At 37.2% G+C, this 22,111-nt stretch overlaps 1 protein-coding gene across 2 annotated transcripts in view; it reads left to right on the forward strand.

Moving 5' to 3' along the window:
- The window catches only part of MCU (mitochondrial calcium uniporter), a 188,508-nt gene that overhangs the window by 157,618 nt on the left and 8,779 nt on the right, over positions 1 to 22,111 (forward strand). For both annotated transcript variants that reach the window (XM_070565555.1, XM_008530593.2), the window contains exons 4-6: positions 1,236 to 1,340; positions 17,222 to 17,382; positions 19,091 to 19,294. In XM_070565555.1, the coding sequence (XP_070421656.1) occupies positions 1,236 to 1,340; positions 17,222 to 17,382; positions 19,091 to 19,294 (470 nt within the window). The remainder of the gene's footprint in view (positions 1 to 1,235; positions 1,341 to 17,221; positions 17,383 to 19,090; positions 19,295 to 22,111) is intronic.

A 22,111-nucleotide genomic window follows, 5' to 3' on the forward strand; every position in this document is an offset into this window, starting at 1 on the left:
CAATCAGTCACTTTTTATATTATTGAGACCTTTTATCATTACCTTAGGCATGAAATAAATTTTTCCAGTAGTCGAGCCCTCATCTCTGGAGATATGAAATATTAGGACTTCTTCTTAGATCTTCTTGTGTTTTCACATAAAAGTTTGTAAAATAAAGACATATATGATTTGAAAAGAATTTAAGGCACTAAAAATTCCCATTTGACATGAAATAATTTCATTTATTTATTTATTTATTTTAAGATTGACCATGAGCTAACATCTGTTGGCAGTCTTCTTCTTCTTCTTCTTCTTCTCCTCCTCCTCCTTCTCCCCCCTCCTCCCCCCCTCCTCCTCCCTCCTTCTGCTCTCCCTCCTCTCCTCCCCCTTCCTTCCCCTCCCCTCAAAGCCCTCCAGTATGTCGTTGTACATTCTAGTTGTAGGTCCCTCCAGTCCTGCTGTGTGGAATGCCGCCTCAGCATGGCTTGACAAGCCGTGCTAGGTCCACACCCAGGATCCTCACTGGCAAAACCCTGGGCCACCGAAGTGGAGTGCGCAACCCTAACCACTTGGCCATGGGGCCAACCCCCTCATTTATTTATTTTTTAACTGCCTTACATTTTTTTCCTTTTTTACCTTGAAAAATTTTAAACCTACAGAAAACATAAAAGACTAGTACAGTAAGTACCCATTTACCCTTTGATTTACCAGTTGTTAAACTATTTGCCACATTTCTGTCTTAAGTATTTTAAATATACTTAAGTCTCAACTCATCTAGTAATATAATTAGTAGACTGCTTTGATGTGTTTTGCTAACACTAGCATCTGTCTTCACCAAATTACTGTCAACTAATCAGTAACTCTACTGAAAAGTACCATCTATTAGAAAATATTGATTTTTTTACTCAACCAACTTCCCTCATAGACAGATATAAGACATCCAAGCAGCTCTCCCAGTGACCCTAGATTTCCAACTGACACCTAAACATCTATGTAATTATCTCAGTTGTTCCTAAAGTTCTGCCAGAAAAACATGTTGTTAAATCTTCACAGACTCAAGGCCATGAAAACAAAAAACCTCAGATAATATAAGTTTTGTTTAGCGTAGAACTTGAGGGTGAGGCAACAAGTTAACTGAAATTTAAAACAGAAAATGTAATTTTAAAAATCTATTTTGAAGATTGCTTTTTCCTGACCATTCTTGAATAAATTGGACATATGACAAGTTTAAATTTTCTCATTTCAATTTCTCACAGATGGTGTTCGAGTTGCTGCTTCAACAGGGATCGACCTCCTCCTCCTGGATGACTTCAAGCTGGTCATCAATGACTTAACCTATCACGTACGACCACCAAAGAGAGGTAAAAAGTAACCTTGCTAAGATCCGAGAAATGTGGGAAGGGCTTTTGCAAAGAACTTTACTTTTCCCTGGATAACCTTGAGAAATGGACAATATTCAAAGGACCCTGGAAGTGTTACATACAGGTAGACTCTGTTTCAGTTGGAGAGCTCATTGAATACCTGGCACTTGGCTAGTACACTGACTAAAACTTAGATTCTACCAGACACTGGTATGCGTTACTATTAGATATTGTCACTCTGTTTTACAGAAATGAATGTTTTATATAACTTAAGCTCCTTCCCTTCATACAGGCTAAAAGTCATATTATTTTGATAACATTATGGGGGAATCTTTTTGAAATAAATTCTGGACTTCCTTGTCCGCTTAAACATTTGTAACAGGAATTAATCCCTTTTTTTTTTGATGGCTCAAGGTCAGCAGTCTGAAAGTCAATTATTGTACATTAATAATCTTTAGGAACTTCTGGCATATATATGCTTTTATCCAAAAAAGTGGGGTACTTACCTTAGGTGCAGATTTTGAGGGGGTGCCAAGAAATTCAGTTATCAAGATAAATACATAATATTTTAATGAACTATTTTTAAAAACTAAAGTTAATGCAAAAAATCTATAATGAACAAAATATCAAAATTTTAAAGACAGAGTCAATATTACTGATTTTTCTGTTCACCCAAGTACTATCTGCACAGCACAGATACTAAATAGCCCTCTAAAAGCATTTTAAGTTGTGTCTTTTTTGGTCACTTTTCTCTCTTTGCCCTCGATATTGATTCTCACTTATTGCGCTGTTAATGCCCTTTCCACCACCACCCCCCCTCCATCAGCCTGCTAGGACATCCCTTCTTTTTGATTCTGCTTGTGAGAATTGTGTCTAAATGTAGAGAAAGTTCTGCGTGAAAGTGTAAGTATTGATGCCTCTGAAATCTTGTCCACATTTACCTTTAAAAATTTTCTCTTTCCTTCTCATATGTTGTCCACTTTTCCTCCACTCTGTATTCCTTTGCTCTTTCCTGAACCATGTCCCATTCTTTGCCATCTCCATGTTTGTTCCCCTTTCCTCTAAGATGCCTTTTTCCTGTGTTCCTAACCTCATGTCAGGAACCTAACCTTCCTGTTTCCTCATGTCAAAATCATCAGTCAGCTCTTCAATGAAGCCTTTAAGATCCTATTCTTTCTTTGACTCCCAGACAACCAGAAGTGACTAATCTCCTCTCTGAATTCTTCTCATTCCTTTTCTTTGTAAATGCTCACAGGGAAGGCACTGTGATTTTGTATCCCTCATTGATTCAGGTGGTCATTCTGTATTGAGTGAATTAAATGAGTTAACTTGGTTGCATTTTGGTTGTTCAGAAAGCCAGATTTTCTTCTGTGTTCAAGCTAGTTGAAATGGAACCAGCTTAGAAAAAGTTTGGAGAGGTATAGTAAGGATGGAAAACTTTCTTTTTTTTCTTTTTTTTTTTAATTGAGGTTATGATAGTTTACAACGTTGTGAAATTTCAGTTGTACATTATTATTTGTCAGTCATCCCATAGGTGCGCCCCTTTACCTTTGTGCCCACCTCCCACCCTCCTTTCCCCTGGTAACAACTAATCTGTTTTCTTTGTCTGTGTATTTCTTTATCTTCCACATATGAGTGGAATCATACATAGTTTTTTTTTCTCTATCTGGCTTATTTTGCTTAAAGTAATACCCTCAGGGTCCATCCATGTTGTTATGAATGGGACAATTTTTGTCATTTTTATGGCACAGTAGTATTCCATTGTATATATATACCACGTCTTCTTTATCCATTCATTGGTCAATGAGCACTTGAGTTGCTTCCACATCTTGGCTATTGTGAATAATGCTGCAATGAACATAGGGGTGCATGAGTCTCTTTGAATTGCTGATTTCAAGTTCTTTGGATAGATACACAGTAGTGGGATGGCTGGGTCGTATGGTATTTCTATTTGTAATTTTTTGAGAAATCTCCATACTGTTTTCCATAGTGTCTGCACCAGTTTACATTCCTACCAGCAGTGTTTGAGGGTTCCTTTTTGTCCACAACCTCTCCAACATTTGTTATTTTTTGTCTTTGTTATTATTCTCATTCTAATGGGTCTCGGGTGATATCTTAGTGTAGTTTTGATTTTCATTTCCCTGATGATCAGTGATGATGAACATCTTTTCATGTGCCTATTGGCCATCCATATATCTTCTTTGGAGAAATGTTTGTTCATATCCCCTGCCCATTTTTTGATCAGATCATTTGATTTTTTGTTGTTGAGTTGTGTGAGTTCTTTATATATTATAGAGATTAACCCTTTGTTGGATATATGATTTGGAAATATTTTTTTCCCAGTTGGTAGGTTATCTTTTCATTTCAATCCTGTTTTCCCTTGCCTTATAGAAACTTTAGTCTGATGAAGTCCCACTTGTTTATTCTTTCTCTTGTTTCCCTTGTCCAAGAAGACATGGTGTCTGAAAAGATCCTTTTAAGACCAATGTCAAAGAGTGTCCTGCCTATATTTTCTTCTAGAAGTCTTATGGTTTCAGGTCTTGGCTTCAAGACCTTAGTTTATTTTTGTGAATGGCATAAGAGAATGGTCTGCTTTCATTCTTTAACATGTGGCTGTCCAGTTTTCCCAAGACCGTTTGTTGGAGGGACTTTCTTTTCTCCGTTGTATGTTCTCAGCTCCTGTATCAAAGATTAGCTGTTGGTAGATGTGTGGTTTTATGTCTGGCCTTTCAGTTCTGTTCCATTGATCGGTGTGCCTGTTTTTGTACAAGTACCATGCTGTTGTGATTACTATAGCTTTGTAGTATATTTTGAAGTCAGGGATTGTGATGCCTCCAGCTTTGTTCTTTATTCTCAGGATTGCTTTAGCAATTTGGGATCTTTTGTTGCCCCATATGAATTTTAGGATTCTTTGTTCTATTTCTGTGAAAAATGTCATTGGGATTCTGATTGGGATTGCGTTGAATCTGTAGATTGCTTTAGGTAGTATGGACATTTTAACCATGTTTGTTCTTCCAATCCATGTGCATGGAATGTCTTTCCATCTCTTTATGTCATCATCAATTTCTTTCAGGAAAGTCTTGTAGTTTTCATTGTATGGGTCTTTCATTTCCTTGGTTAAATTTATTCCAAGATATTTTATTCTTTTTGTTGTGATTGTGAATGGGATTGTGTTCTTGAGTTCTCTTTCTGTTAATTCATTATTAGAGTATAACAATGCAACTGATTTATGTAAGTCGATTTTGTACCCTCCAACTTTGCTGAAATTGTTGCTTATTTATGGTAGCTTTCCAATAGACTTCTTTGGGTTTTATATATATATAAAATCATGTCATCTACAAATAGTGAGAATTTCTCTTCTTCATTGCCTATTTGGATTCCTTTTATTTGTTTTTCTTGCCTCATTGCTCTGGCCAAAACCTCCAGTACTATCTTAAATAAGAGTGGTGAGAGTGGGTACCCTTGTCTTGTTCCTGTTCTCAGAGCGATGGCTTTAAGTTTTTCCCCATTCAGTATGATATTGGCTGTGGGTTTGTCATATATGGCATTTATTATGTTGAGGTAGTTTCCTTCTATACCCATTTTATTGAGCATTTTTATCATAAATGGATGTTGGATCTTGTCAAATGCTTTCTCTGCATCTATTGAGATGATCATTTGTGGGTTTTGTTCCTCATTTTGTTAATGTGGTGTATCACATTGATTGACTTGTGGATGTTGAACCATCCCTTTGTCTCTGGTATAAATCCCACTTGATCATGGTGTATGATCTTTTTAATGTATTGCTGTATTCGTTTTGCCAATATTCTGTTGAGGATTTTTGCATCTATGTTCATCAGTGATATTGGCCTGCAATTTTCCTTCTTTGTGTTGTCCTTGTCTTGCTTTGGTATCACAGTGATGTTGGCCTCATAGAATGTGTTAGGAAGTGCTCTATCTTCCTCAATTTTCTGGAATAGTTTGAGAAGGATAGGTATTAAATCTTTGAATGTTTGGTAGAATTCTCCAGAGATGCCATCTGGTCCTGGACATTTTTTGCAGGGGAGGTTTATGATTACTGTTTCAATCTCTCTACTTGTGATTGGTCTATTCAGATTCTCTATTCTCTTCTTGATTTAGTTTTGGGAGGTTGTAAGAGTCTCAAGGAATTTATCCATTTCTTCTAGGTTGTCCAATTTGTTAGCATATAGTTTTTCATAGTATTCTCTTATAATCTTTTGTATTTCTGTGATACCCATTGTACTTTTTCCTCTTTCATTTCTAATTTTATTTATTTGAGTCTTCTCTCTTTTTTTCTTAGTGAAGCTGGCTAAGGGCTTGTCAATTTTGTTATCTTCTCAAAGAACCAGCTCTTTGTTTCATTTATCCTTTCTACTGTCTTTTTTGTTTCAATTTCATTTACTTCTGCTCTAATTTTTATTATTTATCTCCTCCTACTGACTTTGGGCTTTGTTTGTTCTTCTTTTTCTAATTCTGTTTTGTGTAGTTTGAGATTGCTTATTTGAGATTTTTCTTGTTTGTTGAGGTGAGCGTATATTGCAATGAATTTCGCTCTTATGATTGCTTTTGCTGCATTCCAAATGAGTTGATATGGTGTGTTTTCATTTTCATTTGTCTCCAGATAATATTTGCTTTCTCCTTTGATTTCTTCAATGATCCATTGGTTGTTCAGTAGCTTGTTGTTTAATCTCCACATATTTGCCCCTTTCCCACCTTTTTTCTTGTAATTGATTTCTAGTTTCATAGCTTTATGGTCAGAAAAGATGCTTTATATTATTTCAGTCCCCTTAAATTTATTGAGGCTTGCTTTGTTTCCCAAGATATGGTCTATCCTTGAGAATGTTCCATGCACACTTGAGAAGAATGTACAACCTGCTGTTTGTGGATGGAGTGTTCTATATATATCTAAGTCCATCTGGTCTAATTTTTCACTTAATTCTACAATTTCCTTGTTGACTTTTTGTCTGGATGATCTATTCATTGGTGTAAGTGGGGTGTTGAGGTTCCTATTATTATTGTATTGTTCTTGATATCTCCTTTTAGTTTTGTTAATAGTTGCTTTATGTACTTTGTTGCTCCTGTGTTGGGTGTGTATATATTTATAAGTGTTACGTCTTCTTGGTGGAGTGTCCCTTTTATCATTATAAACTGCCCCCTTTGTCTCTCTTTACCTGTTTTGTCTTGAAGTCTACTTTGTCTGATATAAGTATGGCAATACCTGCTTTCTTTTGTTCACTATTAGCTTGGAGTATCGTCTTCCATCCCTTCACTCTGAGTCTGTGTTTGTCTTTGGGGCTGAGATGTGTTTCCTGGAGGCAGCATATTGTTGGGTTTTGTTTTTTAATCCATCCTGCCACTCTCTGTCTTTTCATTGGAGAATTCTATCCATTTGCATTTAGAGTGATTATTGAAATGTGGGAACCTAATGCTGCCATTTTATCTTGTGTTTTCCAGTTCTACTGCATTTCCTTTGTTTCTCGTCCCATGTATTTTGGACTTCCCATTCAGTTAAGTAGTTTTCTATGCTGGTTTTCTTAGTTTTCTCCTTATTTATCATTTGTGTCTCTGTTCTAATTGTTTAGTGGTTACCATGTGGTTTGTATAAAACATCTCATAGATGAGATAGTCCATCTTCTGATAGCCTCTTATTTCCTTACACTAAGGCGGTGCCGTTCCTTTCCTCTTCCCCTCTAAGTTGTTATTGTCACATATTTTTTCTTCTTGTGTTGTGAGTCTGTGGTTAAAATGACAAGATTATATCTATTTTTGGTGTTTTCTTTCCCTTTATCTTTCATGTTATAATTAAGCATTTGCTTGCCTGTTCTGATGGAGAGCTGCAATTTTCTGATTTTGTCTATCTACTTATCTCTTTGCTCAGGGTTTTGTAACCCCTGTTCTTTTTCTTTTTCTTTTTCTTTCAGGTATGACGGCCTTCCTGAAGATTTCTTGTAGGGGGGATCTTGTGGTGATGAACTCCCTTAACTTTTGTTAATCTGGGAAAGTTTTTATTTCTGCATATTTGCAGGATATTTTCCCTGGATAGAGTGTTCTTGGCTGAAAATTTTTGTCTTTCAGAGTTTTGAATATATCATTCCACTGTCTCCTAGCCTGTAAGGTTTCTGCTGAGAAATCTGCTGACAACCTGATAGGGGTTCCTTTGTAGGTTGTTTTCTTCTGCCTTGCTGCTCTTAATATTTTTCCTTTGTCATTGACTTTTGCCAGCCTTACTACTAAATGCCTTGGAGGTGGTCTTTTTACATTGACAAAGTTTTGGGATCTATTGGCTTCTGTCACATGGATTTCCAGCTCCCTCCTCCAGTTTGGGAAGTTCTCAGCTATTATTTCGTTGAACAAGCTTTCTGCTTCATTCTCCTTCTCTTCCCCCTATGGGATACCTATAATCCTTATGTTGCATTTCCTAATTGAGTCAGACATTTCTTGGAGAGTTTCTTCATTTCTTTTTAGTCTTAGTTCTCTCTCCTCCTCTATCTGAAGCATTTCTATATTTCTGTCCTCCAGACTGCTAATTCTGTCCTCTATATTATCAGCCCTACTGTTCAGGGAGTCCAGATTTTTCTTAATCTCATCCATTTTGTTTTTCATCTCCAACATTTCTGATTGGTTCTTCTTTATAGTTTCAAGCTCTTTTGTGATGTAACTCTTGAACTCATTGAGTTGTCTATCTGTACTCTCTTTTAACTCATTGAGTTTTTTAATGATAGCTATTTTGAATTCTTTGTCATTTTGGTTATGGATTTCTGTGTCTTCAGGATTGTTTTCTGGGTACTTGCCATTTTCCTTCTGTTCTGGAGATTTAATATATTTTTTTTTCATACTGTGGATGGCATGGATGTGTGCCTCTGCATAGAGATAGAGTTTGGTTACTGCTTCCACTTGCTGCCACTGGGACAAGGGGGCAGGAGCTGTGTAATCTGAGCCCACCAGGATCCCCATCCTCTTTTCCTGACCCCGCCTGGCCCACTCCTTGTTATCGCAGTGTCCCTGTGGGGTCTCCTGTCAACTGTGGGAAAAGCCACTGGTGCTTTGATTTGCTTCCACCTGCTCCCACAGACCAGCCTAGACACGCTCCCCCCTTAGGGAATGCAGCAGTGTTATGGGCTTTCAAGGCAGCCAGGAACTTCTTTGCCCAGACTCAGCTCCATTGCCATCTGGTCCCACAGGATCTCACTTGTCCCCTCAGGGCTGCAGCAGAACTATGGGCATTTAAGGCAGCCAGCAGTTTGCTTGCCTGGCCATGCTGCATCTACTCCTGGGTCGCGCCAGCCTTTTTGCTTGGTGCGTGGGGCCTCCCTATCAGTATGAGCCCAGGTCACTCCCTGGGGCCGCAGTGGGACTGTGGATTTTCCCACTGGTCCAAAGAGCAACCACGGGGGGCTTAGGACTGTAGTCACCTGTTTTGACAGTCACACCAAGCCACATGCCCACCCTCAGGGCCACAGCAGTGCTATGAGCACTTCAGCCGGGAGAGTTGCTCGCAGGTACTGGGCTGTCTGAGGCCAGAGAGGTGTCACCTATCTCCACGTCCTCCCTGGGGGTAGTCCATCCACCTTCCAAGGTATAGCAGCACTGGTCTCTCAGGTGTCCTGAGGTGCTATGTGAGTATCTTCTCTTGATCAATGAATGTCCATTTAGTTGTAGTTCAGAGGGGGAGAGACAAAGAAAACCGCTCACTCCTCCATGTTCCTGACATCTGAAAAGTATCTTTTAAACAGTAAGAGATTACTGAATCGGATTTTATTAAGTTGGAATCATTGAACATGTAGACCAGGGTTGTTAGCTATATATTAGCTATGCTAATATGTTTTCCTTCTTTAGTCCCTGATTCTTGGACTAGAAGTTCTCTTTAAAATAACAGAAGCACAGGCCTTATTTTACTCAGATTTTTTGTTGTTCTTTGAGTTTGCTCTTCATTTTTTTTCCAGCTTTATTGACACATAATTGACATATAACATTGTATAAATTTAAAGTGTACAATGTGATGATTTGATACATTTAAATGTTGCAAAATGATTACCACAGTAGGATTAGTTAACACCTCCATCACCTCACATAATTACTATTTCTTTTTTGTGGTGAGAACTCTTAAGATCTACTCTCTTAGCAACTTCCAAGTAAACATTCCAGTGTTGTGAACTACAGTCACCATGCTGTACGTTAGATTCCCCAGAATTTATTCATCTTATAGTTGGAAGTTGGTTACCCTTTGACCAACACAGAACTACTACATGATCCAGCAGTCCCACTTTTGGATATGTATCCAAAGAAAATGAAATCAGGATCTGGAAGAGCTATCTGCACTCCCATGTTCATTGCAGCAGCATTCACAGTAGCCAAGATATGGAAACAACCTGAGTGTTCATCTACAGATGAATAGATAAAGATGATGTGGTATATACATATAATAGAATATTATTCAGCCATGAGAAAGAAAGAAATTCTGCCATTTGCAACAACATAGATAGACCTTGAGGGCATTATATTCAGTTTTTTTGTGTGTTTGTGAATTACCTAGAGAGTTCCTTCTATTTAGATTTTCTGTTGTATTAGTAAAATTTTAAAAATTGACTGATATATTCTTATATAAAGTATAACAATCAGAAAAGTAGAGATATGGGCTCCCATATGTTATCAAAAGTTGTCAAAAACTAGAGGTATTTTAATCAATGAATAATTCCAACCGTCTTGTCTAATACTGTATTTTTAAAACAGAAATGAGTGTTTTAGGGGCTTTTTCTTTTTTCTTTTTAAAGCCATGGTTTTTTTTTTTTTTCCTTTGGTGAGGAATATTGGCCCTGAGCTAACATCTGTTGCCAACCTTCCTCTTTTTTTTTTCTCCCCAAAGCCCCAGTACATAGTTGTATATCCTAGTTGTAAGTCATTCTAGTTCTTCTTTGAGAGACACCACCACAGCATGGCTTAATGAGCAGTGTGTAGGTCCACGCCCAGGATCTGAACCAGTGAACCCCGGGCCACTAAAGCGAAGCATGTGAGCTTAACCACTCAGTCATGGGACCAGCCCCCTAGTTTTTTAAATAGGGCTATTCCCAAGTTGAATAAGGAAACTAAAGGTAGAAACTGAAAAGGGGAGATATTATATCTGATTCTCTGGTAATCAATTTGGCAGCCTAACAACTCTTTGCTTTATCTATATCTCAGAACTGTGAAATAGCTACCCAGCTTCCCTAGAAGTCAATTTGAATGTGAAGTTTGCAAGAGTCAGGAGTCTGTAATTCATGGAATAATTGTAAATTGAAGTGTGAAATTTGGTAAGCTCAATAGCAGCACTGGTGTAGAATTTAAAGAGATCTTTTCAGTATTTAAATTCACACATCAGAGCTCTCTCAGCTCTCTTATTAGCCAATGAGAGATTATGCTATTAAACACCATTTCTCACAGAAGCTCAGATAATACTAAGTCCATAAACACTTTTTCTCCAACCTTTAAAACATCATAAAGAAAACCTTTTTTCTTTTGAGAAAATGTAAAATAGGTTTTAATTTTGTTTCCACCATATTATCTTCCTCTCCCTCTCTGAGGAAGATATTGCTAGCATCCAAGTCCCCCCTCCTTTTCAGCTACATTTGATACCGAACCTCTTAATCTCAAGTTCGTGTGCCTGATGCACAGTAAGCCGAACACTGAGACATTGGTGCTTGGAGGTGGAGAAAGGTTTTATTTGAATTGGCCAAAACGAGAAGGTGGGAGCATAGGTTTGCTTAAATCTGCCTTAACAAGAGCAGAAAGCAGGGGGTTTTATAGAGCTAAGGGGCTTGGCAGGAGGAGCTTCAGAGAAACAAAGAGGTCACTCCCGATAAGCCCATGGGCCTCAGTGGCAGCTGGCAGCTGGCCATCGGTGATTGCAGCCTCTCTGAGGGCACTCTCTTTCTTCTGCAAAACAAGCTGACAAATCCTCTAGATCCTTGAGTTGCCCCTCAAATTAAGCAAGAAAACAGAAAATTGACAAGACTCATCTATGTCTGTGTTGGGAACAAGGTTGAAAGGCAATCACATTCTTATTGAATATCTACAGTAATGCTCAGGTACCTGGCTTCGCATTGAGTAAGAGAGCAGTTTGAATATCTGTATTTGAGAGGAATGTCAATCATCTAGATGAGTAAGCATATTCCTCTTCCCCACGTTGTAACTCTGTTTAGTGAGAAGGCTACATGGAGAAAAGGAATTGAAGGCACTAGGTTTGGGGTATCAGGTAATGAGAAGGAACACTAGGATTTTATATGTGGAGCAGATGGAACAAATCTCCTTTATCTAATAAAAGTTAAAATAGTTAACAAAGGAAAACTTTTCCAGAACCATTTTATCTAATAAAAGTTAAAATAGTTAACAAAGGAAAACTTTTCCAGAACCATTTTTTAAGTTTTGACACAATTTTTCCTACTGTAGAGAAGGAAGAAATATTCCTCTGCCATCTAGGTTCTTCTGGTTGGTCTTAAGAATTAAATTGACGTGAGACGATAATAGGAAAAAATCAAATGGAGTTTAATAACATGTATACATGGGAGAAACCCAGGAAAACTGAGTAACTCACTAAAATGGCCATAGCCACTATTTTCAATACCATCTTTAGCTAAAGACAAAGGAGGGTGTTGGGGATAGTGGTTTTGGAATTAAAAGGAGAGGAAGGCAATTAACATGGAGATGGAAAACAAATGTTTGATGAACATGTATTTGCCAAGCCTTGCAAAGACATGGAGAGGACTTTGATCAAATGGGCCTTGCTAGGTTCCTCCCTGTCTACCATGCCTAGTTCATATTATACTATAGTTATCTATGGTATTAGCTCCTTCCTGGAATAGGCTTTCTATCTTAAATTCTTTTAGGCGATTTGTGGGGAGGTCAAAGTTTCTTCCTGAGTTTTTTGTTCATAAAAATAATCAAGCCAAAGAGACACATTTTAGGGTAGCAAATTCTGCTGCCCTTCATTGTTCTCTCCTTACCCCCTTTAACTTTTACTTCTTTCTCCTGTTTTCCTTTTTCCTGTTTATGGATAGCACTTTAGAAGTAAAAATACTCTGTGAAAACTTAATTGCACATACTTCCACCAGGCACTGAGGATAGAGGGCTTATTCATATAGGATCCAGTATAGCCACATTTAATTTTTGTGTGGAATTGGCAGTCCATAGGTATTATGGATACCTAAGTATTGACAACCCTTGTACCTAACCTCAAAATTGGAGGGAAGAGGCAGGAAAAAACTGAAATGGAACATGGGGCAAGTCATAGCAGTAAGGCTAGTTGCAAACTCCATTGCATTCCTTTGGTTATCATAGATGTATATGGCTGGATTCCCCCCTGACTACTGCAGTATGAGAAGAGTAACTGTTTTAGCAATTAGATTATTTTAAACCCTAATCTAAATCTAGAATAGAGGGGAGAATATGGAAAGGGAACACAAAAAGCCTTTTATCCCAACCCTGTTGAAGTAGTAATTAACTACGTTCCTCTTAGTCTTGGAGAGGAGGAGAATATACCCTATTTCACTAGTTGTTGAAAGTTTTTTTGTTAAGGAGAATCATTTTGATTGGCACCACTAAGCCCCTTTCCCCACTTATCCATCCAGAGGATATTGGAAACGTAAATAATTTCAGAGAAAAGGTTGAATGGGCAAACCAAATACCAGCAATAATGAACACCTTATCAGAGACTCAAATAACCAAAGTCCTTCCCAAACCATGTTAGTAGCTGAAAAGACTTTTCAGTTCCCATTATGTTAGTACATCTCCCTGTCTTTCTGTATCTTTCTTTCTGTATCTGCACTGATGGCATGTGCAGAAACATTAATAAATATCTAATTGCATTTTTAGTGAAGCATACACAAATCATCCAACAGTGTTGTCGTTAAGCCATTAGCATATTTATCTTCCCTCTTCCTATAATTTCATCTGCAAATATGTGGGTAGGTTTCTCAGGGTCAAGGGTTTGAGGTTGTTTTCCTCCACCATGATAATACCTTGGAACCATATCCTTCCTGTCAAGAAAACCTAACAAAATAAAGCTGAGTCCCTTGAGTTTTCCAGGGCTTTACTGATGCCTGATCAGAAAAATAACAACTCTGCCTATATTCAACAAGGCCTAGAATTGGACATCTGTGAGACTAATTTCCTATGAATTATCATATTTATAGTCTTTTCATTGCTGTTAGGAGGTACGCGGTTGCACATTACATTTTTTTATTTGTTTTGAATAGATAATACATTCACAAGGTTCAACTCCCAAAGTCAAAGAATCTATGGGAAAAAGTTTTCTCATCCCTGTTCCACAGCCACCATTTCCTCCTCTGTGCCAGCAAGCAATGTTCTTATATTTTCTACCAAAAATAGTCAGTGCGTTCATAAGTAAATATGAACCGCATAATCTTTTTCCCTTTTTTTTAAGGAAGTTTAGCCCTAAGCTAACATCTGCTACCAATCCTCCTCTTTTTGCTGAGGAAGACTGACCCTGAGCTAAGATCCGTGCCCATCTTCCTCCACTTTGTATGTGGGATGCCTACCACCCAAGTGGTACAATATCCACACCGGGGATCTGAACCAGGGAACCCCGGGCTGCCGAAGCAGAACGTGCAAACTTAACTGCTGCGCCACCAGGCTGGCCCCTCTTTTTCCCTTTTTATGCAAATAATAGCATATCATGCATACTGTTTGTATCAGTCAGGATTCAATTGGGAAGCAGAATCACGTGAATATTGTGCAATAAAAGATTTATTATAGGAACGAGAGTGTACAATTGTAGATGAAGCTGAAGAAGCAAGCGTCTGAAAAGGGGAGCTTGGAAGATCAAAGTCACTAATTTTGAAGCGATGACACAGGTGGACAAATCAAAGCTTGCCAGGGAACCTGGAAATTCAGGCACATAGAATTATTCGAATAAGAAGGATTAGCAAAGGAGGGCTAATAGGGAAATCCCTAGGACAGTGTTGTCAAATAGAACTTTCTGTGATAGTGAAAATGTTCTGTTTCTGCACTGTCCAATATGGTAGCCAATAGTCACATGTAGCTATTGAACACTTGAAATGTGGCTAGTGTGACTGAGGAACTGAATTTTAAATATTATTTCATTTTAATTAATTTAAATTTAAATAGCCACATTTGGCTAGTGGTTACTATTTTGGACAGCACAGCCCTAGAAGGCTGCATCTGGTTATGGGCCTGGATTTGCTTTAATCAACAAAGGGGCAGTTGAGAAAAAAGGGCTGGATGCAGAGCAGAGGAGAGCAAGCACAAGCTGGCATCTGCAGGCACATCTGCATGTGTTTCTCCCTGCCACCCATGACAGCCTTCAGAGTATAATGGCTTCTGCTTTACTTCTGCCTTCCAAAATCGCACTTGAATTTCTCTTATGGTTAACTCTAATCAGGAACCATACAGGGAAAGGTATTTGGGGAAACATAATTCCAGTTTAGCCAAATTGACAAGATGTGAAACCAACAAACTGCTTTTCTCACCTAACAGTGTATTCTGAAGATCTCAAGATACCAGTTCATAAAGAATTCCTCACTCTTTTTCACAGCTGCTATGTATTACATTGTATGAATGTATATCACCATTCACTTAACTGCTTATTTTATAATTTATTGATGGACTTTTATGTTGTTTTCATCTTTTGCTATAGTATATATTGCAGCATTGAAGTCTGTCACTTAGGAAGTATATTAGTGTTGTATATGTAGGAAAAAATACCTAGACATGGAAGTGCTTGTCAAAGCATGTGTAGATCAAAAATTTAAATTTTAAAGAAGAAAAATAAATATTAAAAGTACTGAAAGAATCAAAAGAGAAATATATTTTTAACCTTGGAGTGAGAAATACCTTTCTAACTATAACATAAAACCCAGAAGGCATAAAGGATTGACATAAAAAATAAATTTCCTACAGAGAAGAACCCATTATATGAATATTAATTTTTAAACTGAGTCTCCAATGAATGATGTTCTAATATAAACTTACTTTTTTCATAAAACAAATGCCAAGCCTGATTTCAAATTTTATACATTTTCAGGTTGATTGTCCTACATATTTGATCATTAACATGCCCATGCTTCATTAGGAAAAGGAAGAAGAGAGATTCTATTTAGTTTGCTTATTTGCTTGCTTCCTTCCTTCCTTCCCTCCCTTCCTCTCTCCTTCCCACTCTCTCGTTGGGCTTCTAAGCAAATACAGTTTAACTATGGTATTGAAAGTTGAAATGGAAAATGACAGGGCATAGAGTAGGAAAGTCATGGGACTACTAGTCAGAAGATCTTTTCCAGTCCCTACTAGCTCTGCAACTTGGTAAATATTATTATTAGACCTCATTAAGGAGAGGAACCACCTCATATTTGATTTTTTGTTTCCCCTCTATAGTGACTAGATCAGTATAGAGTACAAAAATGTTTGTTAATCTTATCTCTCTGGGATTCAAATTCCTCATTTATAAATTGTGGGCACCAAGCTTACTCATGCTGTTATTGTGAGGATAACGTGGGATAATATACGTGAGGAGATTTTGTTAGCCGTAGATAATTTATACCTACCTAAGGAATTGTCTCTTCGAAAGGGGACTGAGCTTGCGGGAGAAATATTAATATTGGTATAATAGAAGCATTGTAACTCAGTTCCAGGCCTTGGCATCAGGAGATGTGGACTCTGCCACTTCACTGTGACATTCTAGACAAGTTACTGCCCTCTGGAGTGTAGTTTCCTCTTCTGGTAATTTTGGAAAGTGTAAAGCTGTATGCAAATGTGAGCTGCAACTTTAGTGCAAAGAAGACCCTGTTGACATAGATGACTTCTAGAACTCAGTGTTCTTGCTTTTATCTGTTTCCATTAATGCAGCACACATTTACTGAAGCATGCCAGATACTGTGCTAGGTGCTATGGCCCATTTTACTATATCAGCTCCTCTCTAATCCAATTTGCTACCCTTATTTGAATTTTTCATTGATTGAATTTCTGTGGTAACTGTACTAAAGGATATCCTTGAAGAATCTTTGAAATACTTGCCTAATTCTGACTGTGGCTTATTTTGATTTAGAAGAGAGCTAACCTTGTGCTATACCTAACAAAATGTCACATCTAAAACAAAAGCTTTACTTCTAGTGCTTTTTTTTTTTTTTAATTCTTTAACAGCTGAGATCAGCTGATTTTTTTTATTAGATTCTCAAAACATAATTTTTAGATTTCTGGAAACACATGCTACTCAGAGAAGAGTATGTTGAATCAAAGAATTTAATCTTTTACCTTTTCAATCATTCTTATAACCTCTTGCCTTTTAAAGCATGATTGAAGCCCATGAAGGTATTGTGTATCTTTTCCCCAGCAAGAATAAATAAAAGTTGGTATGCTAGGGGCAGGTGTATGGGGGCTAAGATTATTAGGATAATGGTATTTTTACTTATACATTTGTATTTGCAAATTTGAAATACTGTAAGTTGGGGGAAAATATCACCAATTAAAATGGCAAGACCACAGATCAATTATAGATCAATATTTTAATAAGCATGATAATCAGATTGATTCTAAACCTCTGTACTAGTTTTTAACATATTGCTTTAAATTTTTTGTCTTTATCTAATGAAGATTCTTATTATTTGTTGCCTCATTTATAGCATTTAGACTTATAAAAATATAATGGTGGATGTTGGTTTCAAAATTTTCAAGTTGCCCAAACGTGAGTTTACTGTCTAGGATTTTTAGACCCTCCTTTTTAAAAAAGAACTATCACTTTCCTTCAGTTTAACAGTGAAGGTGAGATCCCTATAGTGGCTGCATCTGCCTTGTTTTTATCACTGTCTAATAGCCCTAGGAATAGCAACTCTTCATTTAAGGCATACATTTAAAAAGAAAATGTAACCCCTTTCTTTCAGACCTCTTAAGCCATGAAAACGCAGCAACGCTGAACGATGTAAAGACACTGGTCCAGCAGCTGTACACCACGCTGTGCATCGAGCAGCACCAGTTAAACAAGGAAAGGGAGCTTATCGAAAGATTAGAGGATCTCAAAGAGCAACTGGCGCCCCTGGAAAAGGTGCAAATTCAAATTTCACAAATTTTCTCTTCACCATTATTTTTTCCAGAGCATATATGTTTGATTTTTCCCCCCTCCAATCTTTATGTAATTGAGTTATGTCAAACTAGTCCACTAGTTTTGAGGACTGAATCATTAAAAAGTTCCAATTAAAGCTAAGAAAGGACTTAAAAAGGAAGACTTTGGAGCCTTGATAATGGACTTAGAGCTTTGAGGCCTGAATGTACTGCCCTTAACCAGATTTACCACCTTTACCACAAAGATTAGACAAATTGCTTCTCAAGAAAGGGTCTGAGTGTAGTGGATAATGATTTTAACCAAGTTAAGAATTAATATTATATAGAATATTACACAACTATTAAAAATGATTATGTAGGTCTGTGTTATAGAAAACACTTCATGATATTTTATGAAAAGTAAATTATAAAACAGTATGCGTATTAGTGCATACTATGATCCAATTTTTAAATGGGTTACACATATAGCTACACACACACACAAAGAAAAAATCAAAAGGAATATATTCCCAAATGCTAATAGCATAGGAGGATTATGATTGATTTTTCTTCTTTACACTTTTCTGAATGTTTTACAGTGAACATGTGTCATCCTCACTTTTTAATGGTAATGCAAGTATTTCCATTTTAAGAAGTTAGACTATAAAAGACGATCTCTATATGACTCCACTCATAGGTGGAAATTAGTATATTGAGAAGGAGATCTGATCGGTGGTTACCAGGGAAAAGGGGGGGTGGGGGGAGGGTACGAAGGGGGAAGTGGTGTACCCACAACATGACTAACAAAAATGTACAACTGAAATCTCACAAGCTTGTAATCTATCATAACATTAATAAAAAAATATATATAAATAAAAAAAAAAGGAAAAAAAAAAAGAAGTTAGACTATATTAAAGATCAAGAAAGGGAACAAACACTGTTAATATTGTGCTTTTCCTGATTTCTTTAAAAATAATGAACTTGTATCTCAGGGTTGTTCTCGTTAAATTTAAGACTGTTAGAAACATTGTGATAAATTAAACTGGAAAAACTATTGTGAAGGGGGATGAGATTTTCAAAATGTAAGGCATTTTTTAGTGTACCAGTTATGATAAAATAATTATCATCCTTTATTGAATATTTGCCATGTGCCAGGAATTGTGCTAAGTATTTTACCTGTATTCTGTTATTTAATCCTCAGAACAGCTCAGTAATGAAGTTGATGGCGATTTGCAGATCAGGGCCTGAACTCAGCCGTTCTGAATCCAGAGTCCATGCTGTCACTCACTGTGCTATCCCACCCCCTCATAGGCTTTTTAAGTAAAAACTGATAATAGAGTAAATCTTGTATGCTACAGTGAGAGAACACTGGCATGTTTTCATTTCCCTCTTTCAAAGAAGGTAATCTTGTGGTTGGATGAAGAGCTATTGAAACTAAGTTATTTGCTCCCACAATTTCACCATATTTTCAGCTATTTCAAGGGTGAAACATAAAACACGTGTCTTATAAAATATTCCTCCTATAAAACATTACTCAGTGAAAATACAGATACTATTTAGGAAGACAAGCTATATTTATTAGAACTGAGACTAGCTTGTGTCTTGACTATGAGTCCTGTTTCTTTAGTGAGCATAGAACAATTTAAATAAAAGTTTAAAATTGGTTCTATGTCAAACTGCCTGACAGTTGATTGATCATGTGTGCTCCATAGGTACGAATTGAGATTAGCAGAAAAGCTGAGAAGAGGACCACTTTGGTGCTATGGGGTGGACTTGCCTATATGGCCACACAGTTTGGCATTTTGGCCCGGCTTACCTGGTGGGAGTATTCCTGGGACATCATGGAGCCAGTCACCTACTTCATCACTTACGGAAGTGCCATGGCAATGTATGCATATTTTGTAATGACACGCCAGGTGAGAATTCCTCTTCAAGAAACTTTTTATGAGATAGTAATGAAGTTTTAGTTGTCAAAGTAATTCTCTTTTCTCTCATATTCTTTCTAAGGTCAGTTCTCTTTAAGTGTTCATTTATCCTTTTACATACACACACACCGGTGTAGGTGCACATGCACATGCTTGCCAATTATGTATCAGGTGCTATTCTAGGTGCTAAAGATAGAGACACATATAAGACATGGCTTCTGCCCTCATGGAGCTCACAGACTTAAAAGAGCCACATAAACCACTAAATTCATAAAAATATTATAGTAAGCAATAGAATAAGAGGGCAAAGGAGAAGAGTGGTCAGCTGTAGGATAACTTGTTCAGCTAAGTTGGCTTGGCTTTTTATGTACTGTGTAATTAATTTAACAGTCAGATGGGGTAGTCCCAAGCTCTCTGTTTTTATTGAATTCTTGAAATGGAGAATTGGTGATAGCTAATCAAGTAGTTAAACTAAACTCTGGGCTCCTTCTAAGTATGTTAAGAGTACAGCTGTTAGTTGTTATTTTTCCTTCATGGAAGAGAGGTGAAAATTAGATATCTAATCACTATTCTATTCTTTATCAACCAAGGCTCATTTATTAAATATCAGTATCTAGAACTAATTTTTATTGCCAGTACTATTTTTTTAGTAGCTTGGAAATCCATAGTGTCAGGTTAGGAAGTATGAAGGATTTACTATCACTTATTATTATATATGTGATACCACAGCTCCAGCCTCCCTTGGATAAAAAACATTTGAAGTAAGTGAGACATATGAGGAATCTTTTTCTATTTTCTTAAGTTTCAGAACAAAGCTGAGAGTTGTTTCTCTTATATTTTTATATGGCTGCTATTGAACATAGGCATTTTGTTTCTGTTGTTGTTAGGTCAGTGGTCATAGGCCTATTTATGTGGGGGGAAATGAAAGCCCAGAAGGTTCTTTAATCTTTCTGGGCCTCCCAAACATGTCTAGTAGAGAAAAGAGACAGTAAACTGTTCATGTCCTGCCATTGTCTACCCAGAGTCTCCAGCACCTAGGCCCACGTGTGACTCGTAGTGGGCATCCTGTGCGAACAGAACTGTGAACACCAGATCAGTCTTATCTAATCACATATCTGGACATGGCTTGCATATGTCTGTCTGTCTGTATTTCTTTCCCTCTTCTTCTTCCCTCTCCCTCTCCCTCATAAACCCCTTTAATGGGTTCTTTTTATCTGTTGATTGAAGTCTAAACTCCTTAGCCTGATATTCATAACTGGTTGCTATATGTCTTTTCCAAATGTCTCAACTCTGCTGTATGTGTACTGTGTGTTTTAAACAAATCATATTCTTCATTTCCCAAAAATGCCCTGAGTTTTCCACCACTTCATTCGTTACTTCACATCATTCTATTCATTGAGAAAGTTCTCCCTGTTGATCTCTGTCATATTTCACATTTTACTTAAATGCATATCTTTCATGAACCTTTGATCAATTCCATATAGTCCAACTTTGATCTCTCCCTCTTCTGAATTCCTGTAGCACATTGTGCCTCTCATTTCACTCATCCTATGCTATCTTGTATTATAATTATTCACGTACAATGTCTTTTCCCCTCTACTAGGCTATAATATCTTTTGATGCTAGGCATTCAGTTTTTTCCAATTTTTATTTCCCTACCATGCCTAACACAGTGCCTTATATCTTTAATAGCCTATCTATCCTACTAGTTAAATGCTAGACTTCTGTGATTCCCAAGAATTTTGGCTGCCCCCAAGTGACAAGTTGCAAAGTAGCAGTGGTAAACAATTTGCTCATTTGTGAATAGGAAAACATTGACCAAATAAAATGTACATAGAGTTTCTCACGTTTAATATTCTTTTCCATGTCAGTATCCATAATTAACAGCCATGAAGCAAAATGCCTTTTCACCAGCATTTAAACTCTTCCAAACTGTTGTTACAATGAGATGCTAATTTGTTAGCAACCTAAATATGTCCTAACAGTATATTAAGTTCCAAAGAATCTTTATAAGACGACAGGTTCTTTGAAATCATAAAATGAAGTGGAATACTGAATTTTACTAATATTTCAGTGAAACCTAAGTACCAATTTCTGTTATGCAAAAAAGGAGCCTGACAGTAATTGCTGTTCGGAGTTACTTCAGGGTGCATGTGAACCACCCAGTCCACACTCTAGCCCATTCATTTTCAATGGACGGGTGTCGCCCCCAAAGGAGCAAAAATTGGTTTGGGGAAGTAAAACGTCTTAGATATTACAGTACATAAACAGATATACAGTATGCCTGTAGTATTAAACCTTTTGGGGGGAAGAGAGGCAATCAGGGAAAAAATATCTAAAAAGCCCAATTAGTGGGACACTAATGACAAAAAGGTGTTAAGAAACACTGACTCAGCCTTTAATATGCTTTGTCATCTCAATTCCAACAACTGTCATTTGTATTTTACTCCAGCAGACCACTTCAATGGCCATTCAGGACCTTCTTTCCTAGAACTGTCCCACTTATAACTTAGGATGATAATTTCTGGCCACAATTTATTTTCCTTCTAGCCCTTTTATTCACTCTTTCTCTCTCTCCTTTGACCTCATCCAGACCTTTAGGCCCCTGACCTCTCTCTCTTAAGTATTTACTATCACCTTCCTCATATGTTGCTTCTTTTTCTGTCCAACTTAAACTATATTGTCATTCTCTTCTTAGTATGCTACAGTCTCTGCCCCATTGTCTTTCCATAATATGTACTTTGTAAACTCCTAATCTTGGATAAATCTAGCCATTTATCCTATATCTAGGCTACTAAATGTTGCTAG

Source organism: Equus przewalskii, chromosome 1 (assembly GCF_037783145.1).
Source record: "Equus przewalskii isolate Varuska chromosome 1, EquPr2, whole genome shotgun sequence".
NCBI classification, from domain to species: domain Eukaryota; kingdom Metazoa; phylum Chordata; class Mammalia; order Perissodactyla; family Equidae; genus Equus; species Equus przewalskii.